General features: G+C 35.1%; 2 protein-coding genes across 2 annotated transcripts; both read left to right on the top strand.

Moving 5' to 3' along the window:
• The first annotated feature begins 301 nt into the window (after positions 1 to 301).
• On the top strand, positions 302 to 7,658 carry LOC107076343 (uncharacterized). Its single transcript, XM_069186254.1, has 9 exons — positions 302 to 431; positions 569 to 604; positions 2,441 to 2,755; positions 2,906 to 3,235; positions 3,467 to 3,553; positions 4,147 to 4,195; positions 5,221 to 5,291; positions 5,902 to 5,960; positions 7,071 to 7,658. Exons 1-9 carry the CDS (start codon positions 398 to 400, stop codon positions 7,245 to 7,247), a joined length of 1,158 nt encoding a protein of 385 aa, XP_069042355.1. The 5' UTR covers positions 302 to 397; the 3' UTR covers positions 7,248 to 7,658.
• A 7,689-nt stretch (positions 7,659 to 15,347) lies between these two features.
• Positions 15,348 to 23,446, top strand: LOC107076431 (uncharacterized). Its single transcript, XM_069186253.1, has 12 exons — positions 15,348 to 15,468; positions 15,575 to 15,604; positions 16,530 to 16,838; positions 17,296 to 17,610; positions 18,703 to 18,732; positions 18,864 to 18,899; positions 19,390 to 19,422; positions 21,536 to 21,628; positions 22,347 to 22,371; positions 22,686 to 22,720; positions 22,821 to 22,858; positions 23,092 to 23,446. Exons 1-12 carry the CDS (start codon positions 15,372 to 15,374, stop codon positions 23,212 to 23,214), a joined length of 1,164 nt encoding a protein of 387 aa, XP_069042354.1. The 5' UTR covers positions 15,348 to 15,371; the 3' UTR covers positions 23,215 to 23,446.
• The last annotated feature ends 253 nt before the right edge of the window (positions 23,447 to 23,699 follow it).

Genomic DNA, 23,699 nt, shown 5'->3' with positions numbered 1-23,699 from the left:
GATTAAAATAAACTGTTTGGGAAAAGAAAGACTGCATGCAGTAAAATTGTTAAAACTGTTACTCTCTGTTTAGGTCTACTAGACTAATGTCATAGTTCAGTTTGTTCTTGTAATTTCTGTGGTTACTTCTAAGGGCTTGCTTAGATAAGAATAAGGTATTGCTGTTTTTCTACCAACGCTGTAACAGAGTCTAAAATTCATTTGTGGTACACGCATCCAATTTCTGTAAATGTAAACTACCTTTACAGTTTGAATTACACAAGGCGGTATCACTTCATATTTATTTTGTGAGGGGCGAAACCATGTTTCCTATTTTGGTTCACTGTGGTGTTTTAGTGTTTCATCGTAACATTTCTCCACATTAGAACAATACAGTATTACCTTCAAACATCCTAATATGATGACTCTGTTTATTTGGTTTCATTTACTGAGTAAGTACAATACAATTCCAATTATTTGAATTATTTTTTGATTATTGTTACCAGTTTTCTATTCTTATTTTATATTTCTGTTATTATTTTAGAATGTTTCTGCTTGTAATTTTTTAATGGACTTGTTTTTGTTCAAGTTATAGTTGGAGTTCATGTAAGATCAGAAGTGTCAGGTATGTTATTTCTTTTCTTTGTATTACCAAGTACAATTATACAGTACCAAGTGCCATATAGAAGATTTGATCATTTTTTATCAGGGGTTATGGATCCTCTAGTAGTCAAAACCTTACATTGATTATGATTTCATTTTGAAATATGTTTTAGTTAAAAAAAAAATCTGAAATTTCTTATTGGGTCCCTGACTTTAATATGAACTGTATCTTGGAAATATTTTAAATTTCCAAGCTGTCAAATGATAAAAGACAAACAAATATGTATATCTGGCAAATATGTATAGGTACAGTGAATACAGTACATTGGGAATGTAATAATTAAATTAAAAAAAGAATGCTGATTGGAATATATATATACAAAGCATGTATTTGTGGCTTATTCAGAGAGAAGCAGAAATAAGAAAAAAAAGAATGATTACGCATGATTGTTATATAATGTTTAATAACTATCACTACTACCAATATACTTTTCTGAACATTTTTTAATACCTGTACCTGTAGAGATAACAGCGGGAACCACAATGCAAAAAAGACCTGGAGTAAATACAGTACAAAGCTTATTTAGATTGATGAATTTTGCACAATATGCGTGTCAGTTGCTACAATAACAGAAGCTACAGTATTCAGAGTGTAATTGAAAGAAAAGCTAAAAACAATCACAAACAAAATCCGAATATATCTTAAGTGGTTGATACAGACATTCCACTTTGTATTTTATATTGATAAAAGTGTACTCACCCGTTGTTCAGTAAAAACAGGTAAAATATTCACCTCCATAGGGAAACCTATTCTGACAATTATTTGTTTATCAGAACTGCATCTGGATACATTGCAGCACTACATGGTTGTTGCCCATTTTGTTTGGACCTGAGCTGAGTTTTAAACCACAGACTATATGAACTTTGAGATCTAGTATTTATATGTAACAAGGATGTGTTGATTTGATTACTTCACAACCTGTTAATTAAATAAAAATGCGTTAGCAAGTCTGAGTTCACTGTTTTCTTTGTTGCATTGATCTTTTTTTGAGAAGTGTACTGTTCCCCACTTTTGTATTTTTTTTTGTATATACTGTATATACTACATACTGTACATTAAATAAATTGTGCATTAAAAAACGAATTAAAAGAAACAAGATGTGAAAAAACAACCAGCACTAAAACGTCCTTATCTTTCTAATTCTAATGTCGTAAAATGCACCACTACTGTATTGGACTGTATGATCATCAAATAGAAAGTGAGTAATTGCCTTTCTACAAGAAAGCAGAAAAAAGACATTCATCTTAAATTGTGTTTAAATGCATTTAATCAGTGGCATAAAGGGGCAAAACATTTTGTTTAAAACTTAGAAATACAAATAATTAATTCATCCATTTCCTAACGGCCTCATCCCATTCACCGTCACAGGGGTGCCGGAGCATACAGTATCTCAGCAAGCAGACAGAATACACCCTGGAAACACACCCGTCCATCGCAGGGCACACACAGTCACAAACACAAAATCAGACCAGGGCCAGCTTTTTTCAAAAGCCAATTAACCTACAGTACCAGTAGGTCTTCGGACTGTGGGAGAAAACTTTAGTACCTGTGGGAAACCTATGTGAATGAGGGGAAACATACTGTACAATCTGCATGGAGGGCCCAGTGTTACAGGTCAGCAATACTAACACTGCACCGCTGTGCCACCCAACACTAAACATAATTTGGCATATTTATTATTTCTGAACAACAATGAACATTTCCTTATCACATGTACAACTATGTCACTGCTTTAAATGTATTTTTAAAGTAGGAGATACATAAAGTGAACAGATTTGTGGTTCTTTTTTCCTGCAGGTCTCCTTCAAAAACCTTACATAGAGTCTCCAGAGAAACAAATGAATATAGAAGACACCATTATGATTCGCTGCAAATTTGGGAGTGGAATTCGCTGCTATTTCTATAATAATCAAAGTGAGGTCCCCTTCAGAACAATGCCATTCAAAGAGGACTTTCAGTTCTGCCACGTCTCGGTATCTATCGAGGAGCTGGTAGGGGAGAAAGAGTTTGGAGCAAGCACTGAAGTCTTTCTGAGCTGTGTTGTTGAGGTGATGGTGGATGGACAACTGATGTCCTCAATGAGTAGTGACTTTTGGCAACTAAAGGTTGTTGGTAAGCTTGGTACTTGAAAGTTTTGTGTTACTGCAGTGTTACAATAGCAAAATTCATAGCAATGCTTAAAAAGTGAAAACCTAACACAGCATAATAAATGTTTTCAGTAAAGAACATCTTAAAGATCATATTGTATCTTTCCTCCAACAGACAAGCTAAGTCAACTGGGAAGACCTCGTATTGAACCACACTCCAAGCCGGTCAAAGGAGAAGATGTTGTCCAAATGTTCTGCTATGCAGACACAGGAACACGTTGTCATTTTTACAATAATTTTGACACAGTTCCCCTCGTATCAGTGCCCTACAGTAAGGAATTTAATGCCTGCAGCCTGGCTCTCCCTGTGAAAGAGCTGGTGTCAGAGAGACACAGTGGGAAGAGTCCTCAGATCCTCCTCAGGTGTTCGGTGGAAGTGAAGCTGGGAGAAACGATGGTGATCTCAAGACGCAGCCAGAGCATCAGAGTAAATCTGGAAGATGATGGTTAGTAATAGTTTTGAAAGTATAGGATTGTTTCTTATTTTTATAGCGAATCGTTATCATTATCAACTACTGTACATACCGTAAAGTGCATTTGTGTCATTTACTTTTCACAGTTTTATTTATCAGAAATAAAGACTTGAGGAAATTAGAATATAGTTTTATGATACTGTAGTCTCACACCTGTTGAATATCTTTGTTCAGTTTTATTACTGTTCCTTTACTCTTTTTCAGAACAATCTGTGTTGATCGGTTTGTGTGTCAGTGTACTCCTCATTATAATAGTTGCTGCTGGATTGACGCTGGTCTGCTGCAAATACAGTATGTTACCTTTTCTTACACCTACAACATTTAATATCCTCTTTTACTCCAGAACACCGAGCCACTTGTAGACTGCTGCAAACATAGTGTGTTATCCTCTCTTACAGCTATGGCATGTAATATCTTCCTACATTCCAGAACACAACATCACTAAACTAAAAGGATTTCTTTTTAAACTGTCTTTGCTCTCAATTTTCATGTATTTTGAGTTTTTCAGATTGAGCAAGGCATTTTTCTAGATTCATTTGAATTTAACTTACTGTACTTTAAATGTAATACATGAATTCATAGTAATGAAGGAAATGTAAAGATAAAAATATCTAATAAAGTAGCGTTTAAAAAATAATGTAAAGTATTTTAAAAATGCTTTTGGAAAGTAAAATTGTTTTACTTAAAATGAAATTACTAAATGTAGTTACAGCATGTGTTTTTTTTAAAAGAGCTGAACCCTGCTGTTCATAGCAATATATCAATTTAAAATACTAATTTAACAGCAGTTTTAACATGATACATTACTGCTACTGTACTTACAAATGCGTACAGTACTATACACTAACCTAATTATATTAATCAAATCATATTATTTGTTTCAGCACATATGCTGACTTTGTTTTCAAAGACAGATCAAAGGAATAACATCAGGTATGGTTTCATTATTTTTTAATCAGCTTTTAACTTCCTATTTTCTTTAGTGCTGTGCATGTTATAGTAGCAGTATAAGCTTTGAAACATACTTCTTAACAAATAAAGTGTTTACAGCACAGCGATCCCCTACAGAATACACTTAAATTAACATGAATACATTATTTTATTAAAAATTAAACAAATTTCTATTTGTTAATATACTGTATCTTTACTGAAACACTGTCATTGTAGCATGTTCAAACACCATGTGTGATATTATCCCAGTACAACACACACTTTGTCTAACACTATTACTTTAATGTTATGTGTCCTCAAAATGTATACCAGCATGAGTGATTAAGCAGAGCTGATCTTAGAAACAGACATTTCCAAGTTAATGTGAAGGAAATACATAAGTACAAAAACCTGTATTATTCATGTGGGCAGCACGGTGGTGAAGTTTGGTTAGCATTTCTGCTTCACATTGCTGGGGAAAACCTGAACTTGGAGGTCTATGGGTGCGGAGTTTGTATGTTCTCCCCGTGTTTGTCTGGGTTTCCTCTGGGAGCTCTGTGTTCCTCTCACAGTCCTAAATAACAGTTAGGTTATTTGGCTTCTGGGAAAATAGGTCCAAAATGAGAGTGTGTGCATGTCTGTGTCTGTGTGTCTGTCCTGCAATGGACTGGCATCTCAGAGAGGTTGTACCCTGTTTCCATTTCTTACTGGAATAGACTCTGGCACCCCAGCCACCCTGAATTGGAGGAAGCGGTTGGAAAATGGATGGATGTATTATTCACAGGCTTCAAGTAAATTACAGAATAATAGTCCAGTCCAGAAAAAAAATCCTCTGAAATGTTCGAGGTGACTCTGATTTCATATTTTATGCTGTACTGTAAATATAGTATGAATATTCAATATAAGGAAATAAAATGGAAAAATACTTAGTGATTGGACTCTGAAAGGCTTTATGACACAGCTTTTAATAAGGGCAACAGAAGTAGCTTTTAATATGTGTTGAATTTCTAATTATTCTCTTTTTCTAGGAATCATTACCAAGAAAGTAGTTACTTAGATATTGATGCAGATGGGAGAAAAAAGACACTGGAGATATCAGGTACTCAGGAATCTAAGACACTATACTGTATACAAGTTTTAATTTTTCAATTAAAAAGTAGAAATTGAATGCAATTATAATCATTTCAGAAAATAAAGACAAACCATCTTCTTTGATTGCAATAAAGAAAGAGTGTTTATTAATATTTTGTTTGACCATACAGATGAAGTTTGTTATGAGGTTTAATTAAACAAAACGAATGCCATGGTAATGAGATGAATTTAAAAGTCTTGGGATTTACTGTATATAAATTACTACTTAGAATACCTACTGACTCTTTAGTTTTGGTGAATTTTCTTTTTAAACCTTAAAGTTACTTGAGTAAGAGAGTACTTTAAAATTAATGGAATATGGTAGAAAATAATATTAAAAAGTCATCATTCACAATTATCTATGTAGTGTGTATACAGTAGGTACTACAGTAAATAAAGTTATAAGTTACCTCATAAAAGTAGTTTCCCTTTTCTTCATATTTGTGTAAAAACATTAACAATGCATCATAATGGATTCTTAACAGTAAATGTTCTTAACACTGTCCTTACTCTGATTTTTGCGTAGCAGGTATACAATACCAACCCTTAATCTATGTCTACTTCATGGTTTCTCGCAGATTCCTGCAGTGTTAATGGGCACCAGCAGACTGAAAATGGAAACACAGCATCAATAAATGTACTGATTATATGAAAAAAATATTTTTTTTATGAAGGTTATGTTGAAAATGAGTTGGTCCGGTGGTGCAGTAGTTAGCATTGTTGCCTCACAGCACTGGGGTTCTGGGTTCAATTCCAGACCTGGGGTGCTATCTCTGTGGAGTTTGTATGTTCTCCCTGTGTTTATGTGTTGTGCAGTGCAGAAGGATACTAATAGTTGGCTTCTGGGAAAAAGGGCCCTGGTGTAAGTTTGTGTGCAATGAGCCGGTGTTTTGCCTGGGCTGTATTCTGCCTTGCACCCATTGCTTGCCAGATATGGCTCCATCTTCAACGTGACCCTGTATTGGATGAACCAGCTTGGAAATAGATGGATGGATGTTGGGTACAGATCATTCCCACATTTCAGAGCTTGCTTCTCTAGCAATTGATACTACATGACCAAATCTAACTTCCTGTCACCACTGCTTAAATCTCACATAATTTCAGCACTAATAGAATAAGTGTTCAAACCTATTTTCAGATTGGTAATCTAAGATTTCTTTGTATTGTATTTTGGTCTTTACAGACATCTGACATCTTTACAGATGTAACTATGACATGCAGCATAATTTTATGAAATAAGAAACTATCAAAATACACTAATACCAAGGAATGAGCACAGACTTTTCTTGACCCCTATGTTAAAGAATGATGTTTTATACACCAAAGATGTAGAATTGAATAATGTGAATAATACAGGAAAGTGATTGTGGTACAGCCTAGATTTTGTGATTTTTATAGTGGCCAATTGTCATTAATTGGTTAATGTTAGGGATTTCTACAGTGTAATAGTGACCACTGTGACTTTCTGGGTACTTGCAGAGTTGCAGTGAAAGCAGGGGCAGACAAGAAGATCATCCAATCTGAACTAAGTCTTCTGCAAGGTATTTGTAGAGCTATCAAATTGTGAAGGGTTCTGATGGTAGGAAGAGTGGAAAAGTGTCCCTGCACATTACAGTTGTTGTTGCTGTGAGTCAAGACTTAAAGAAATGGTCACTTCCCAGTTTGAAATGAAATAATGACCTCGTTGTGTTATTTTTGAAGGTCATTTCATGAAACATTTGCTGTTTGCTATTTGCTGTTTCTATAGACTGCAGAAAAGACAGAGGGTGAAGTGTGCTATGCCTCAGTCAACTGGAGAACTAAAGAACAAAGAAAACAACTAAAGAAACCAGCCTCAGTGATGCAGGTCAATCAATCTGAGGAGTACGCCACTGTGAAATTCATAAAGACCACACGCAACCTCAGACCAGAACTGCTTTGGTGATTAATGAGTGAGACACTTCTTGCTGTTTTTGCTAAATGTATGACAAATCTTGCAGTATACAATATGTTGTAAAAGCTGATTATTTTATAAACCAGAAGGAGGACAACAAGAAAGGGCACATGGGTTGTTGTTTTCTTCTTGGTTAATTTATTAATGATAAAATTAACGATGAAATAACAAGCAAAATAAAAAGGTCCCAAACGTTCAATGCAGTCGGTTCCTTGACCTTAATATCTACTTGCCTTTCTTCACATTTTTCTTTAAATGTGTTATATTACAGTATATTGTTCACTATTGTAATTTAATTCTGTCAAGCTTGTGGAAATTTCCTTCATGTAAAATATTTTGAAAAAAATGACTGAGATATTGGCATTTGTAGGTGAAATAAAAAATATACAAAAATACTGTAATATGGCCTCCTGCACATTCAGTACAGAATATTCTAGCATAGTATGAATGTTCATTCATAGCTGAATAGTCACAGCCATTAAGACCTTCTTGGTGCAAACCTGTTAAAAACTCCACATTCGTTATTATTTTGGAGAATTTTGGCTGCTTTGGCGTGGTTCACCATTTGGTTATTGTATCCCAAAACTGAGTCAGTCAGATTAGTTGCATGAAAGTATTATAGAATCTTATATATTTGCAAGAGCTTTTATCAATGGTTTTGATTGTTTCACTCTTGTTTCACGTTTCACGTTTTTTTGAGGAACATGTCTCCAAGTCAGCTTTAGGATGAGTGATAATTAATTTACAGTAAATACATTAAGTGTACAGTAAGTGTTATAAGAATGAAATGGTTAAGGTGTACGTGTAATTGTACTTGTAAGTAATACTTGTATTACAGATGCAGCCATTCAAAGTGCGCGGCACAGACACTTACCGGAGGTGACACAAAATACAGCGGTATGTGATTGGTTGACCAACAGGGGCACTCGTGGTGCGTTGGTCGGTCATAGAAAGATTTAAATGTCTTTACTGTGCCCATTTTAGTACTGAATATTTATATGGAATTTTACCACTGAAGGGAAATCTTAGTAGCTGAGCATAAAAAGAATAGGAGCATAACGCATGTGAAGGCCATAAATTATATTAATTTTGGAACATAAACATACAGTATTACAGTATATGGCTGGTCTTGGTACTTTAAAGAACAAATACACACCAGTATTCCATTTCTCCCTAAACATTTTAAGCATCGAAGTCTTTAACATGTGAAATAGCGTGTAAAAAAGTGGTAGTTTTAAGCTTTTCTGCTAATATAATATGGAATCGCGTATCTAAAGAAATTAATAATGATATAATTATATTTGTGTACTGCGACAGGGGTGTGTAGGGCTGTTTCACCTTTCTTCATGTGACTTCCCCAGTAGCCTACTGGTTTATGTGCCTGTTTAGTAACCCATAGGTTGTGTGTTCAAATCCAGCCAGTGCTGTGACTTTTCTTTTAACAAACATTTCTTTGAAAAAATAGAATAGCAATATTATGGACAATTAATTGACTTTTTATATTTCTAAATATCACAACATGATTGAATTTAAGTCATTTTTAATAACAAGGAATAGTCACCTTCTTTCCTTCTGACAACTGTCCCTGCTTCTGCTTCCTGTTTCTATCGTGTGTGTTTTTTTTCAAATACATTTTAGAAAAGTGTAATCTATACTAAAAAGCTGTACACCACTTGCTATATAGATATATATTGGCAGCTTTTAACTCCACAAGTCACACACCAATACTCCATTTCTCCCTAAACATTTTAAGCACCAAAGTCATCACTCTCTGCGGGAGTGCTGACTGTGGCGAATTAAACCGGTTTCACAGGTATTTTCAAGTGAATTTCAACCATTCATTTTCAAAGAACAGTTTTTATGTTGTGATATTTAGAAATATAAAAGTCAATTAATTGTCCATTTCTATATTTATGTCTTTATTTAGTGGTTTCATTAGTAACAAAGGCTAAACTTTCTTGGAAAAATGTCTTTGCTGTCTTGCTGATAGGTTAAGCTTTCGAAACTCAGCTCCAAAGTCATGTTACTGATTTTTCGCCCTGTTTCGTTGGTTAAACGCAATGATCACAAGCACCACCATGGTAACTGGGATGTGTAGTTTTTAATTCAGTTTGAATTATAACTGTATGTACTGTCTTCATATTTGGCCAGGGCTTTAAAGAGAGGGTGCACCAAAAATATTCAGTGCCGTCGTCTCCTCTTTAAACCCCCGTGCTGGAAGAATTTCACCTCGGAACATTTGCCCAGTGTACATATAGGAACATCCTGGAATTTTGACTTCAAAAAAATTTTAAAGACTACTTAGCGTGGATAAAAAAGCTTGGATTCCCATGGACAGTATCTTATACAGTACACATATCTTTTTCTATTGTCTTTGTTGATCACTTGAGGATCCTTGTGATATTTTGAGCTCTCATTGAATGATAAAAGTGTCGCAGTTTAAATAATTTTCGTTGTTAGAAATTATGAAACGTTCTGTTAAAAGCAAGGGAGTTTTTCTATCTGTTATAGTAAAAAAAAATGCCTGACGAACTAGGGATTGAACAGTTTTTCAGTGCTTGTACAATCGATGGAAATGTTCAAGTAAATGTGCTAAAGAAATAAACAAAAAAGTTATTCCTTTATCATATTGGCTAGCTAATGTCCCATCCCTGTAGGTAGATCAACAAAATGCTGTGGTGGGTGTTACTTTTTGTCGATGAAAAAATAAAGTCGTTACAAATAGTGTCGACCAGCGTAATACTTTGAGTTTTACTGGTGGAGCTCATACAGCTCTGTCTGGATATCGTGGTCAAATATTCGGCTAGTGTGTATTGTCTGTTTGGGGTTCTGTAGCATTCTACATGGCTGGGCAGCTTGTTCCCCCCATCCCGTTGTTTAGGGAGAAATTAAGTATTGGTGTGTATTTTTTCTTTAAAATACCAATAACATCAACATACAGTTTACATTATATGTTTAAATTCCTAAATTAATATCGTTTATTACCTTTATGACCTCCGTTATGCTCCTCTGCGTTTTATGCTTAGCTACTAAAATGTCCCTTTTTTGACCGGGGCAGGGGACATTCGGGAATGTGAGTCTGATTGAATTAGAATGAATAAAAGCATTTTATAAGAAATAAGATTGCTCATAAGGCGCATTTATGAGCAATCTTATTTCTTAATTCTGAACATTATTACGCAGAAGACAAAGGTAGCGATTTATGTTGCATTGTGCATTGTGCTGCTGTAATACAGTTTAAGTTTAAAATAATTAAAAGTCTAAACAGTATCAGCTTATGTATGGGTTGTAATTTAAAAAAAGTCAAAAACCACAAAATGCAATTTAGCGCTTTCTGGCAAGAGGAGACACCCAAATTAATAATGTAACATGCTACTGTTTGTGCATGAACACTGTATACTGTTATTTCTTTAGATATGCGTACTTTGATGGCGACAGCTCAAACATGAGAGGTTGAGCTTTATTAGCTCCACCTTGCGGAAATTCAGGATACTATTATTTTATTTGCGGTATCATGCGGTTTAGTGCAGCGCTATGTGAGAATATACGGTATTATTACCGGAAAATAATGCGGTATCGCCCGCTTGTTTTGAATGGCTGCATCTGTACTTATTCCTGGTGCAAAACATTTGGTGACAGAGGTGTGGTTAAAGATGTCAGCCAATTGAATATAAAAGCTTCCAGCTTCAAAGCAGAGAGGGTGTTTGGTGAGATGTAGGGGATCCCTTGATCAAAAACAATGGAAACATTTACCTTGGCTTACCTAGTTAAATAAGTTAAATGATTGAATGAACATCTGAATGGGAAGTCCAGAAAAACTCCACAGAATATTACATTAGGACCTCAGGGGAGAAAAAAGACGAGACGATGCAGAGAAGGATAGAGGATAAGAACTTAGGAGAGGAAAAAGAAGAGGAAGGAAGGTCAGACCACAAGAGAGGTGTCAGGAGGAGTTGAAACTTGAAGCTTGTGCCTGGTGAGAGCCCCTACTTCATGATCATCCAAACAACCTCACTGGAGCTATGTATTTCAATCTTACTAGAGACAGCTTGCTATTCTGTGTTTATAGGGAACTTGAGTTTCCTGGGTAAAAGATAGTTTGGTTGGAGACATCTTTCCTGCATGTGGGTGCATTTTTAGAATAGAGAGATAGGCTTCCATTTAGTTTGTGACATCTGAGTTTGCAGGGAGAGAGAGATTTAACTGCATCTCATTTATTAAGCATTTAACTGCATTTACTAAGCAGCTAATCTCTTATTGTGGCCTCAGTGGGCATTTTTAAAGAGTTCAATACTTAGCAGCAGTCTGTCACACAACACCTCCTGTATGAGTACTGTTGGTTGGAGGATGTGTTGTTCACAGAGAGGAAAAAATACACGATGGCAAGTCAGCACTTAAAGCAAACAAAACGGGCCAGTTTTGCACACAGTTGGCCACATAAACACTCACTGGGTTTCTCGACCAGGTTTATAAAAAACAAAACATTGCATAATATCACAAGCACCTTGCTCTCACTAACACTCACTAAGACTCCTTAAATAGGGTTTGGACTGTACCACTTATGGATCAGTGCAAACATAAAATCCCAGAGACAAAACAACACATAGCACAGTAGTTCGAACTACTTTGACACACACATACATGTAACCCTTACAAATACACAGAACAGACAATTATTAGAACTTTTTATATCTGGTTGCCATTCTGTAGTAAAAATATTAGGTCCCCTCTCAACATTTAGGTATGGTATGGTCCTCTAGATAGGTTTTCAGGCATATAATTGGCCTCCTATCTGCTTACAATCTTTTGACCTTTCTGAGGACCCCTCCAAACAAACAGGCCCACACATTACTGTAAACTGCTGGTATTCTACACTATGCCTTGTTTCTTTAGTGCAATTTCTATTTCTTAAATTAGAATAGTACTCTCAACTTTTTTCCCGTCTTTTCCACAACCTGTGTGTGCACCCGCAGGTTAAGAAACGAACGGGATAGATCAGTGAGAACTGACAGGCTCTGGTGTTTTCAAAAAGCAAGCTCCCTTAACTATTGCCATCTTTGTCCCAGCATTTTTTATTTGCCGTGGTGACAAACTGAGATGTTAGACCCCTGAAATGCCTTGTTTGTGCATACTAATGAATACTAGTAAATAAAGTAACTTGTGTGTTGTATGTTTTGTTGTGTGTCGCTCAGTGTTTGTCTTATCATTGTTAATAAACATTTGTTTAACAAAGTGTGCCTAGATTGTTATTCTTTACCTAAAACTGCTAGAGAACAAATAATTCATGTGCCTCTAATTATACCAACCACTTTGGGTATATTCTGGTGACACAACTTACAAGTTGGAGGATATGAATATTTATTTAACTTGACTAAACCGGTCAGTCAACTTCTGTAATTCACTATTTTCGTCACCTCCCATTTTAAAGCCCCATAACAATATTTTTCCTTTGAGGGAACAAGTAATAGGTTTATTCCATGCTGAAAAAAAGAAGAAAGAGAACACAACGTTTCGACACCTGAAGAAGGCTCCACGGCCGAAACGTTGTGTTCTCTTTCTTCTTTTTTTCAGCATGGAATAAACTATTACTTGTTCCTTTGCAGCCTACGCATGCTGACGCAGCTACCCACCTGTACTACATTTTTCCTTTGAGTTACAGAAACACAGATATTTCCACAATCACTTTGTACACATGCATTAATGAAGTTGGTTTCTTATTAGTGAAACACAAACCACAGGGCATTAGTGGAAACTGTATAGAAGTAGACTGAAAAAAGGAAGAGCTTCTTTACCCAAATGTCTGTTGGAGTATGGAACAAGCTACCCAGCCACGTTGTTGAAGCTGACACTTTCTGAAGAAACAATTGGATGAGATGCTAGGATCAATAGATATGATTGTATGGTTATGATTACAGTAAATTGTTTACTTAAGAATTTATGTTACAAGATGATAAGTGGAAAAACAGCCCCCAAATACAATACTGCACACAAAGATTTCAAGAAACATTACTATGCTGAATGCTGCTGTGTAAACCAAAGTTTTAAAATGGTACTTTGAAACATGATTTTATAACATATGTTTTATTCAGTGAATGTAACATCCCTCTTTGAAGTGGAAAAGCATGCATTAAAAAAACAAAACAAAACTGTATTTTATAGATAAAAGCCAGTCCATCGCAGATTTCAAGAAACATTACTATGCTGAATGCTGCAGTGCTAAACTGGAGTATGTTTGTGATTGGATGAAGAGTAATCATGTTTTAAATACCTAGAACAAAATGCCTAAAAAGAACATAGCATTTAATATAAGTTTCAAGTAAGTGAAGTCTGAAATAAATTCTTCAATGTCTGTTTTAAGATTCCTTTTAAACAGTATGTAGTAAAGCTAATATTGCAGTTTTCAAGAAACATTGAAATGATAACTGTGAAAGAACACAATACAGTATATTTGGCTTTGGTGTTATACTGTATATAAAATACATGGTAAAGTCTAGAGTATTAAGTCATGACATATTTTTTTTCTGTGACATGACTATTATTTAAAAAGATGAAAGGTTAAAAGATTAAGTGACACAACTTAAGCACCATAACAGTGGTTGTGAGCTCTTTTTTTACATTTCCTGTGAGCATTACTACAAAGAAGGGCAGTCTCTTAACCTTCCACGAGGTCACCACAATTATACAGTATATATATACTGATGGAAAAAAGAAATGCAACATTGCCTGAAATGAGAATACTATATTTATAGCTTATGTACAGGCTTAGGTGCACTTTTACCCAACAAGGTCCAGGTGAAACAATGCCTGATCTCTTCACCTTTAAAAAGGCCTCAGTTCAAAGTTTAGGTCACTGCAAGAAAAAGGCCACACCTACTCAGATTTCTGTGCATTCCATAATGAATGTCACCAGAAGCAAGGGAGAGGGCCATTGGCATGCTGCAGGCAGGCATGTCATGTGCCAGCTGTAATGAGAGCCGGTCCTGACTCCCTTGTAGTGCGTAGTTTAGGACCCTATGCAGATGGTAAAATTCGGAAGTGACTGGAGAAGGGCTATTGGGAAAACACGGAGAGGAATGGAAGGGACGGCGAACAGGGGGCGGTGCAGACAGTGATCCAGGTGCACAGGGAGTGCAGGCGAACAAGTCCAAATGAGGGAAGTCCAAAATGGGAAACTAGGGCACAATCCAGGGTACAAGCGCTGGGAGATCCATCCAAGACACATGATTAAAACCAGGAATGGGATCAGGGACTGGATCAAGGAAATTAAAAGAAATCACACCAGACTGGCTTGGGCCAGACAGAGGCTGCGATGGACTTGTCAGGTCCTCTTCACAGATGAGTCACTCTTTAGCCTGTTCCACACAGACGGGAGGGCCAGAATGTGGAGGAGGAGGTGATGCATTTCTTTATTCCATCAGTGTACAGTATACTGTATATACTGTATGCATTTAAACATGCATTGCTTCCACACCTGTTCTGCACCTTTGATATCCAGGTTAATCATCATCCATCATCCTGGACCAAATGAAAAGAAAAAGACAGTAATATTAGTATTGTCATTTTCTTTGTTATTTTTGTCATTTTTAATTGTTTATTGGACATTGTCTTTTGTTCTTTTCTCTTTTTGTTAATTATATCTTGTGTACTACTTATTGTTGTTGTGGAGCTACAATAATTTTTCATAGCTTTTTCTTGCCTGCAGTCTGTTTCATCATTTTGTGTCTAGCTACAGATCCCACCTCTCCTCTGGTTCAATTCTTGCCTGTCCTTCAGACGACATCTGGGCAGGGTGTGGTGCAGATCATAGCTTATTTAACCTGACACTCATGGTGTAACAGTAAAGTTATTGTTTAGCTAATCCATCACTTGGCTTTTTGTAAAAGCCTGATTTAAAGCTGGTTAGTAATAACGTCCCTGCAAAGATACAGATTTAGTTTCTTCCTATTGTGTTTTTATTTTTCTACATTGGAGCAGAAATAGTGTATTTTTTTAATGTACACTTGTTTTACGCCTGATATTAATTTTCTATGCAGTTTTTTTTATTACATCTGTATTTTATTACATCTGTGTGACTGTCCCTTGAATTGCGACAGGGGTGTTTAGTCACCATTAGATATGCAGATCCATCTTGTAAAATACACATTGAAGCCAGGATACTACTCACTTAACCTCTGCAGGATCATGACACTCTTCGTATTATTTCATATACTGAGTGAGTACTTTTAAAGAGCCTTTTTTCATTCACATTAACTTTACTAACTACTCACTGTTGTTATTAATTGTTTTGTGACATTTAATATTATTACTTTTTTGTGCAGTGGGGCTTGAAGTGAGTCCAGTTTGGTCAGGTATGTTATTTATTTTTATATTTGTTTATTCAAGCTACAATAAAATTAATGTTTTATAAATAATATTCACAGGCTGTACAGGTATGTCCAAAGACATGTTAGTAAAACATAATTTAGATCAAGTCATTCTAAATATAATAAAACTAAAACAGAATACATTTTTCACTTTTACTGATTGGAAAATACCGATATCAGAGCTTTTTGTTCTACAACAATCCTTGCTTCTAGGTTAACATTTACAACAATATATTGTGTCTTTCAAAGAACAGATACTGTACAGATCAAAAAGAAGGGAAATACAGAATGTACTAAAAAAGTTTTCAATGTAAAGGTAATTTTGGAAAATTAAATATTGAGATTATTAAGGCAAAGAGCAGCAGGTTTTGCAGAAATGCAGAAATGTCTGTTCACAGATGGTCACATAAACAAAACATAGAACGATAAGTTAAAGGATCAAGTTAAAACAACTTGTCTATATCATTCTTTCATCTCCAGAAATTTGTTAAGAAATATTAACAAACTTTACATCATTCATCCAAGACCAGTATATGGCATAATTTGAAAATAATTTCATGAGTCAAAAAGTAGCAAAAATGTTTTGTTAACCCTGCACAACATTACAACGGTTCTAAAATCCTCTCTTACATTTTTAAATAAAAAGCTTTTGAAGTGACTGAATTCAGACAGAGATAAGCCCACAATGAAACTTTATCATTTTACATCTTGCTACAGATGGTAATCTGCAAATATGTTTAATGAAACTCACATCCTTAACTTGAAATGAACTATTATTGGATAATAATAATTAGCAAAACAATACAAATTTACTTTATTCAAGTAATGCAAGGCACTGCATGAAATATTGCACTTTACCTAGCTTTCATACATATGACTAATGTTGAATGTGTTTTTTTTGGAGGAACAGATATCCTTCTACAACCTCTTATTGAGCTGGACCAAGAGCAGATTGATATAGAAGACTATGCCAGAGCTCGCTGTGAATCTGACAGTGGAAGACAATGTCATTTCTACATTGATAAGAGTCCAAACCCTTTCAAATCAACACCGCACAGTTTTGGTGTCTGTCAGCTCACTGTGTATGCCAGTGAGCTGCTAGAAAACAAAACTCGTCAGGATAAAATGGAGATCTTTCTAAGCTGCGCTGTTGAAACTCAAACTGGGAACCAAACATTTATCTCAAAGCGAAGTGGAGTGAAAAAACTAGAAGTATTTGGTGAGTCCTTTTTCTATTTTTAATATTGATTCAAAATAATTTTGACTAAATAGCCAAGGATTGATTGCTGAATATCTCAGACACCTCATCATAGTGCCAGACACATTCTGCTGCAAAGTCATAAATATACTTGTGTTACTTTTCTAACCTAATATTATAAGTTTTATTCATATTAACACGTACTATATATAGTACAGTATTATTTATTTTCTTCAATAATAGATTAAGTTGATTGATTTATTTATATCAGCATTTTATATTAAAATATTAATGTTTCCACTTGCCTAGCTGTAGTACAACAGACCCCAGAATGGAGGACAGACAGAGACAGCTTTTTCTGCCTTAAAAATAATGGACTGCATGATCAAAATTTAAGGCTTTTTCTCTGTTATGTAGATTGTTCAATATTTGGTGATTAAAAATCTAAGTCATTGTATTCTGTTTTTTTTTCTGAGAGACAAGTTTGGTAGTCTTTCTATCGATGTGGACATGGAACAAATCAAAAAAGAGACAATCATTACAGTTCGCTGTGAAACTGAGAGAGGAACACGATGTCATTTTTACACTGATGAGGGAAGAGCTCCTTTCAGAACAGTGCCCTTCAGGGAACAGTTTAAAGTCTGTCTCCTCTTGGTGTCTGGATGGGAGCTGCTGGAACAGAGGGGTAAGGGGACTGGGGCTGAGGTCTCCCTGAGCTGTGCTGCTGAACTGACCACAGAGGGGCGATCAGTTTCTTCAGGCCGCAGCAGAGCCATCAGGATCCAGGTGGAAAGTAAGAACCATTCTAAATTCTTTCTGCTTTATGTCAAAGCAGTGGTGTGAAATCTTAGAATATCCAATATCCAATTCTAAGGAGAGCAAGGATAATTAACTGCCACTCAATATATTTCTTAGAAGATGTAAACTTAAATTCAAGTGCAGACTATTACATACAGGTTGCAAAAAATATATATAAATGCAAAATAGGAAATGATCTTTCCAAGACAACTTATTAAGACTTTTATGCAGACATCTATATCTTATAGATAATGAGTAAGAAATAAAAAGCATAATGTTAAATCCTTAAAAGCACATAATTTACATAAACAGATGTTATATTGCAGATGTACAATGCACCAGTGAGAGTACAATTAGAACACCATGCGCAGTTTTGGTCTCACCATTATGAAATTGACTCTGGATATTTTTTTAGTCTTGAACTGAAGATCATAAATATACCTGATCCAACTATCTCAAATTCTCAAGAGCACTGGAAAAGTCAGATAAGAGGAATCAGTGAATTGTTGTGGGAAATGAAATCATGAGGAAGTACATTTAAAACTGAGCATATTAGGCAGTTATTTATACAAAGGGCTGTGAGAATATAGAACAACGTTGTCAATATTGGTAACTTGAAGCCAGTTTTCTGGTTTCTTTCAAGAAGCAGGTGGATGAGTGCCTCTTATCAACTAACAACAACTATTAAAATTTTAGATAGGCTGAACGGCTTCCTCTTATTTCTTGATTTGGCTCTTAACTTTTTCTGTATAGATCAGATGGCTTAATTATAGTGATATAAAATTTGTCTCATTCCTCATAGACCGCTTTGATTCATGATCATAAATTATTTTCATCACATGGTGGAAACATGATGGAAACTAAAGAAAAACCTGTCTCCCTTGGAGATCTAATACTATTTTAGGTAATGTTATATTAGCCTAATATGGGCTTGGCTAACTACTGTTCTTCCCACAGAACAGAACACAGAATTACAATATCGGATTGTTTACTTATTAGGAAAACCTAAGTCTCAAGCCATCTTTGTCCTTTTCACTCTCCATTCCCATATATTGAAGTGTCACTAACATTGCTGTCTGCTCTACAGGTTTGGAGGAGAGTCAGTCCACAAAAAATCGTGAGTAACAGTGCCTGTGCCACTAATCATGAATCACAATATAGTTTTTTATGTAGTAATAAAACAGATTTTACTGTTCGTTGTTTACAAAGTGATTAAAAAGAAGATGTTGCTCTAATTTTATCTTGTAGGTACTACAGACTCAAAAGACTTCAATACTGGATTAAGTAAGTTTCTATTAAGGGTTAAAAAAGGGTAACATACTGTATTTGGCACATTAAATTGTTTTAACTAGTTTTATTCTGTTTATTTATTTAAATACATAAACACAACTTGTATAGAATCTATGGAACTCTGGCACAGATTATGGAAAATTTGATGTTTTGAAACTACACTCAGTTGTTAAATTTCCAAGTTTTACTGAGGGAAGACTATGATAACAATATGCCTAATATTCTTGTGCCCACCTGTGGAGATGATTTTAATGTCTTGCAAGAATTGTGTTAATTGTTTAGGTAGCAAAATCTAAGTAGTCTTTTAAAACACTGATCATGATTCAGAAAGCCACTATAAAAAAAGATGCTGCCATGAAAACTGGCTTTCAAAATCCCTTCAGGTACTGTGAATGTGTCTATTCACATATGCATCACATAATGTTGTTTTGTTCTGGAATTAAATGAACCTTTACCTTATGGGTGTCCATTTGTTTTATTCAAGATCTCACAGAAACAAATTTTACATCTGGATCTGGTAAGCATAATTCTGGGATAGAGAAATATATGGTTCACACAGCAGTTAGATGTAGTGTTGCTGTAAATTAACTTGTATGAATTGAACATTAAGGGCAACAAGGAGGGTAATGAGTTAGCAGTGTGCAGTATGGGTTCAATTCTGAGTGGAGTTTTTATGTTCTCCCTGTATTTGTGCTTGTTTCCGCTGAATTATCCAGTTTTTTACTTGCATGCGTGTGTGTGTTTGTGAGACTGTTTCTGCTCTTTGGTGGATTAGAATAACTTACAGGGTGTATCATGTCTTGTGCCCATTGCTTGCCCATTGTAAGGCCTATGACTCTGTATTGTATAGAGCAGTTAGAAAATGGATGGATGGAATTCATCATTGAAATCTACTCCCCCAATGAATTTCCAACATCTTTGTCCAGTCTTGAAATTTCATGTCGGAAAAGAAGTAAACATCCTGCTTACTAAAAATCAAAAGTGAAAAATGTATTATTATATTCATCTTAAAAATACCTGCATATTATTTGTTTATCCAAATAAAATATAGGGGTATTCAGAGAAATTGTTGCTGGAGCACATTTCTTCTAGTATTACTCATTGTGTTCACCAATAACTGTCAATGGTAGACAATGAATTATAATATGTTCTTGATTATCTTTGTGTGATCTGTTCTACATGTGAGATATGAAAATGAAGTTTACAATTTCTTTTGCTGCATTTTTTACCAAGATTAATTAAAGTCAAGACATGTGGAATGCAGTATATGGCATATAGATATGAATCCATCCACATAAACCACTTTAGGAGATTCTGAATCTAACTGATAAGCTTTACAAAATGCGTCTTAGATCAAATTAACATTAACATTCTTATTTCAAATATATACAGAATGTAATTGACATACCTGTTGTTGTAATATGAATTAAAACAATCTTTTGTTCTATTCATTAACTATACAGTATGTATACACTGCTGTGCAAAAGTCTTAGACATCCTCCACACAATCAGGAATTACAACATATACAGTATACAGTATGTATGCAATGTGCATCAGATTACTCCAAACCTCAACTTGTGTTTCTACTATTCTAGCAACTTATCATTGTTGAAGCAGCTCAGTCTGAGTGAACAATGAACAAACATTGCCTTCTTTATTCACATTAATTAGAGTCTTTACAAATTCGATCACTTGAGCAATTCAACATACCTAAGCTGCTAATATGAAATGCTGTAATTGCTACAGTATTACAGTACAACACATTTACCTGTCAGATCTAATTGATTAATTGCCAGGTGAACCTTGTTATCAACATCATGTGTTTCTTTCTACACATTCATAAAACTACCAGACTACATTGTGTAGAGCCAGCAACCATATCACCCTGCAACTCACAACAGGTAGACCACTATACAGTACCTAAGCAGGTGTGAGCCTGGTCAGTACCTGGATGGGAGACCTCCTGGAAAAACTAAGGTTGCTGCTGGAAGAGGTGTTAGTGGTGGCCAACAAGGGGCACTCACCCTCCAGTCTATGTGGTTCCCAATGCCCCAGTATAGTGATAGGGACTTTATACAGTAAAGAACACCATTCTTTAGATGAGACATTAAACCGAGGTCCTGACATTCTGTGGTCATTAAAAATCCCAGGGTGTTTCTTGAAAAGAATAGATGTGTAAACCTGGTGTCCAGGCCAAATTACCCCATTGGCCTTTACCAAACATGGCCTCCTAATAATCCTCATCCAGAAATTGACTTCATGACTCTGTTCTCCTCCCCACTGAGAGCTGATGTGTGGTGAGTATTTTGGTGCACTTTGGCAGCCGTCGCATCATCCAGGTGGATGCTGCACATTGGTGGTGGAGGAGGGGAGTTCCAGAGTAAGGAATTATTATTACAGTTTGTACTATAAAATACATATATGGTATATGAGGTTAACTGTATGTTTAAGAGAAAATGGTTCTCATTTTGGAAGAAGATCATCAGAGAACTGAGTTTCTACCTTAAAAAGGAATAAACAGAATGAAAACAAACAACCAATAATAATCTAAAATACAAAAAAATAGAACATAAAAAATAAGATTTGTGCATAACATTTTGTTTGATTTGGATTTTTTTTTCTTTTACAGCACCCCGTCCAGAGTTTTTCATCTTTTTAGCTGCTGTTGTACTGCCCATTCTGGTGGTAATAGCAGTCCTGATCTCCCTGAGCTTCAAAATCAGTGCGTTTGAATTTGTTACACAGGCAATACCCTAGATCTTTCTACACTTGGAATGTGATATTTCCTCAGTAACAGAAAGTTGGTAGTTTCAGGAACTTTCATTATTTAACTGGGAGCAATTCAGTTTTCTCATAGTAAATGAATGATGTATTTCCTTGCTTTCACTGAATCTAGTAGCTTTATTCTTCTGGCCTACTGGGACAAGGTAATCCATCATGCAAGCCTATTCCTCTTACAGTGACTCAAGGCTCCAGTGACATAAAGCAGCTTTATTTTTTCAATTACCAAACCTCACAAGACATAAAAATAATCAGAGAACGTGAAAGGGAGTTTGTCCCATTTTAAATAATATAATGTATCTCAAACATTTTTTATTTACTTTTGATTTACATTGACATGTAAAGTAATATGTCTGTTTTCTCCATGGTTCTTAATACTTCTGCACTGACTGTTTCAAATACGAAAAGAATAAGTTGCTCACTCGGTGTATGTCACCAATAGTTCAATCCTGAAACAAAGGAAACGGCGTATTTTCATTCCAATACAGGAGTTAATAAACCAAATCATCTTGGTATCAGGATAGCCTTATTAGGCCACTGTGAAATTGGAAGTAAAACTTTTTATGTATAGTAAAATGAACAAAAGTAGCAGCAGTAGATGTGCATTAAATAAATGTATTTAATGAAAAATGAAGGTACCTCCTCTTTTCTCTCTATAGAAAGAAGGAAACAGGAAAGAGAAAGGTGAGCATTTTATTGTCTTGTCTGCCTTTCCTTTATTTTAGAAACAACATTTTTAATTTCACTATGTGGACTGGCTTGTCATGATAAAATCATGATAGTAGGCCAATGTATCTGCAAATTTAATTGTTAGAACAATCTTTTTTTTCAGTAAAGTACATATAGATTATTAGACTTGTTCCTGTTTGATTATGTAATCCTTAGGAATGATTTGATGTTAAATTGATTTTTTTTTAAAATAAACTTTCACATGCAGGTACAGTAGGTTGTTTGGCTTGATATGGAAATTTAATTAATGTATCTTTCTTTGTCCTAAGGGAAATGGAAGAAGAGGGAAACAACACTATTGTGTGTAAGTATGAAAGGAAATTGACTTTTGTGGTGTAATTAAGCACTATATACTGTACAGTAGGTCTTTAATAAAGCCCCAAATTGTTTTTCTTTTTCAACAGATGCCACCATCGATAAAGCAGCAACAAGGACAACAACGGTAAAAAAACAGTTATACACAAAAGGAAATATATTAGATCCAAAATGTATTACACTGAGAAATCATAATATTTGACAGACATGTTAAATTAGCTACAAAAAAACAGAATTATATTATTATACGTAGTACTAAGAAACTCAATGCTCAATGCTTTTTCCAGGCAGGTATCTCAGAATTGGTGAAACAGTGATTCCTTGAATGTCTATAATAATGTTGACTGTTCATCTCCACAGCAGTTGCAGGAAAGGGAAGCAGATGTGTGCTATGCTACTGTGAAAGCTAAATTACCGAAGAAACAGACTACTGTAGTTGAGCTGAATCTAAAGTCAGAGTACGCTACTGTGAAGATGCACTGAGAGACAACAAAGCTGAGGAAATATCAGAGAAAGGATTTCTGATTTCAATCACTTTCAAGACTTATGATAGACCTTGATTGACTGGAGCAATTTCTATATGTATTAATAATTTACTGATGAATATCTAAGCCTTTGATTGTTTTTATGATATGGACAAAATTAATAGGTTTCTTCTTTTTGGAAATTATTTAAAATTGTATTAAGAACGCTTTTGCTATTACTTTTAAATTGATTTCAGCATTTGCTCGTATTTGTTTATATTTGCTGCCTTATTTAGTTTTAATTACAGTACTTTCTAATCTTTAATTTAAAAAATGTCCTCTTCTCATTAGCTTAATTTTCAGATGTAAAATTAGTTGTGTCAAAGAGATATGACTTTGTCCTACAATGGAATGGCATAACATCAATGGTTTTGGGTCTATGTTTTACAGGGATAAGTCTGGCTCCCCCAAAACCCTAATTGGATGAGGTTGAATAATAAACAC

The sequence above is a fragment of the Lepisosteus oculatus genome, chromosome 2, assembly GCF_040954835.1.
Source record: "Lepisosteus oculatus isolate fLepOcu1 chromosome 2, fLepOcu1.hap2, whole genome shotgun sequence".
Classification (NCBI taxonomy): Eukaryota; Metazoa; Chordata; class Actinopteri; order Semionotiformes; family Lepisosteidae; genus Lepisosteus; species Lepisosteus oculatus.
The sequence above is the reverse complement of the archived record's forward strand: the minus strand, read 5'-3'. Positions and strand labels throughout refer to the sequence as shown.

Excerpts from the sequence above, each read along its gene's own strand:
- LOC107076343 (XM_069186254.1), top strand. The coding sequence starts at position 398 with ATGATGACTCTGTTTATTTGGTTTCATTTACTGA. Across the intron at positions 2,756-2,905 it reads TTGGCAACTAAAGGTTGTTG|ACAAGCTAAGTCAACTGGGA; the intron begins GTAAGCTTGGTA and ends TTCCTCCAACAG. Across the intron at positions 4,196-5,220 it reads GATCAAAGGAATAACATCAG|GAATCATTACCAAGAAAGTA; the intron begins GTATGGTTTCAT and ends CTCTTTTTCTAG.
- LOC107076431 (XM_069186253.1), top strand. The coding sequence starts at position 15,372 with ATGCAGATCCATCTTGTAAAATACACATTGAAGCCAGGATACTACTCA. Across the intron at positions 18,733-18,863 it reads GAGTCAGTCCACAAAAAATC|GTACTACAGACTCAAAAGAC; the intron begins GTGAGTAACAGT and ends TTTATCTTGTAG. Across the intron at positions 19,423-21,535 it reads AAATTTTACATCTGGATCTG|CACCCCGTCCAGAGTTTTTC; the intron begins GTAAGCATAATT and ends TTTCTTTTACAG.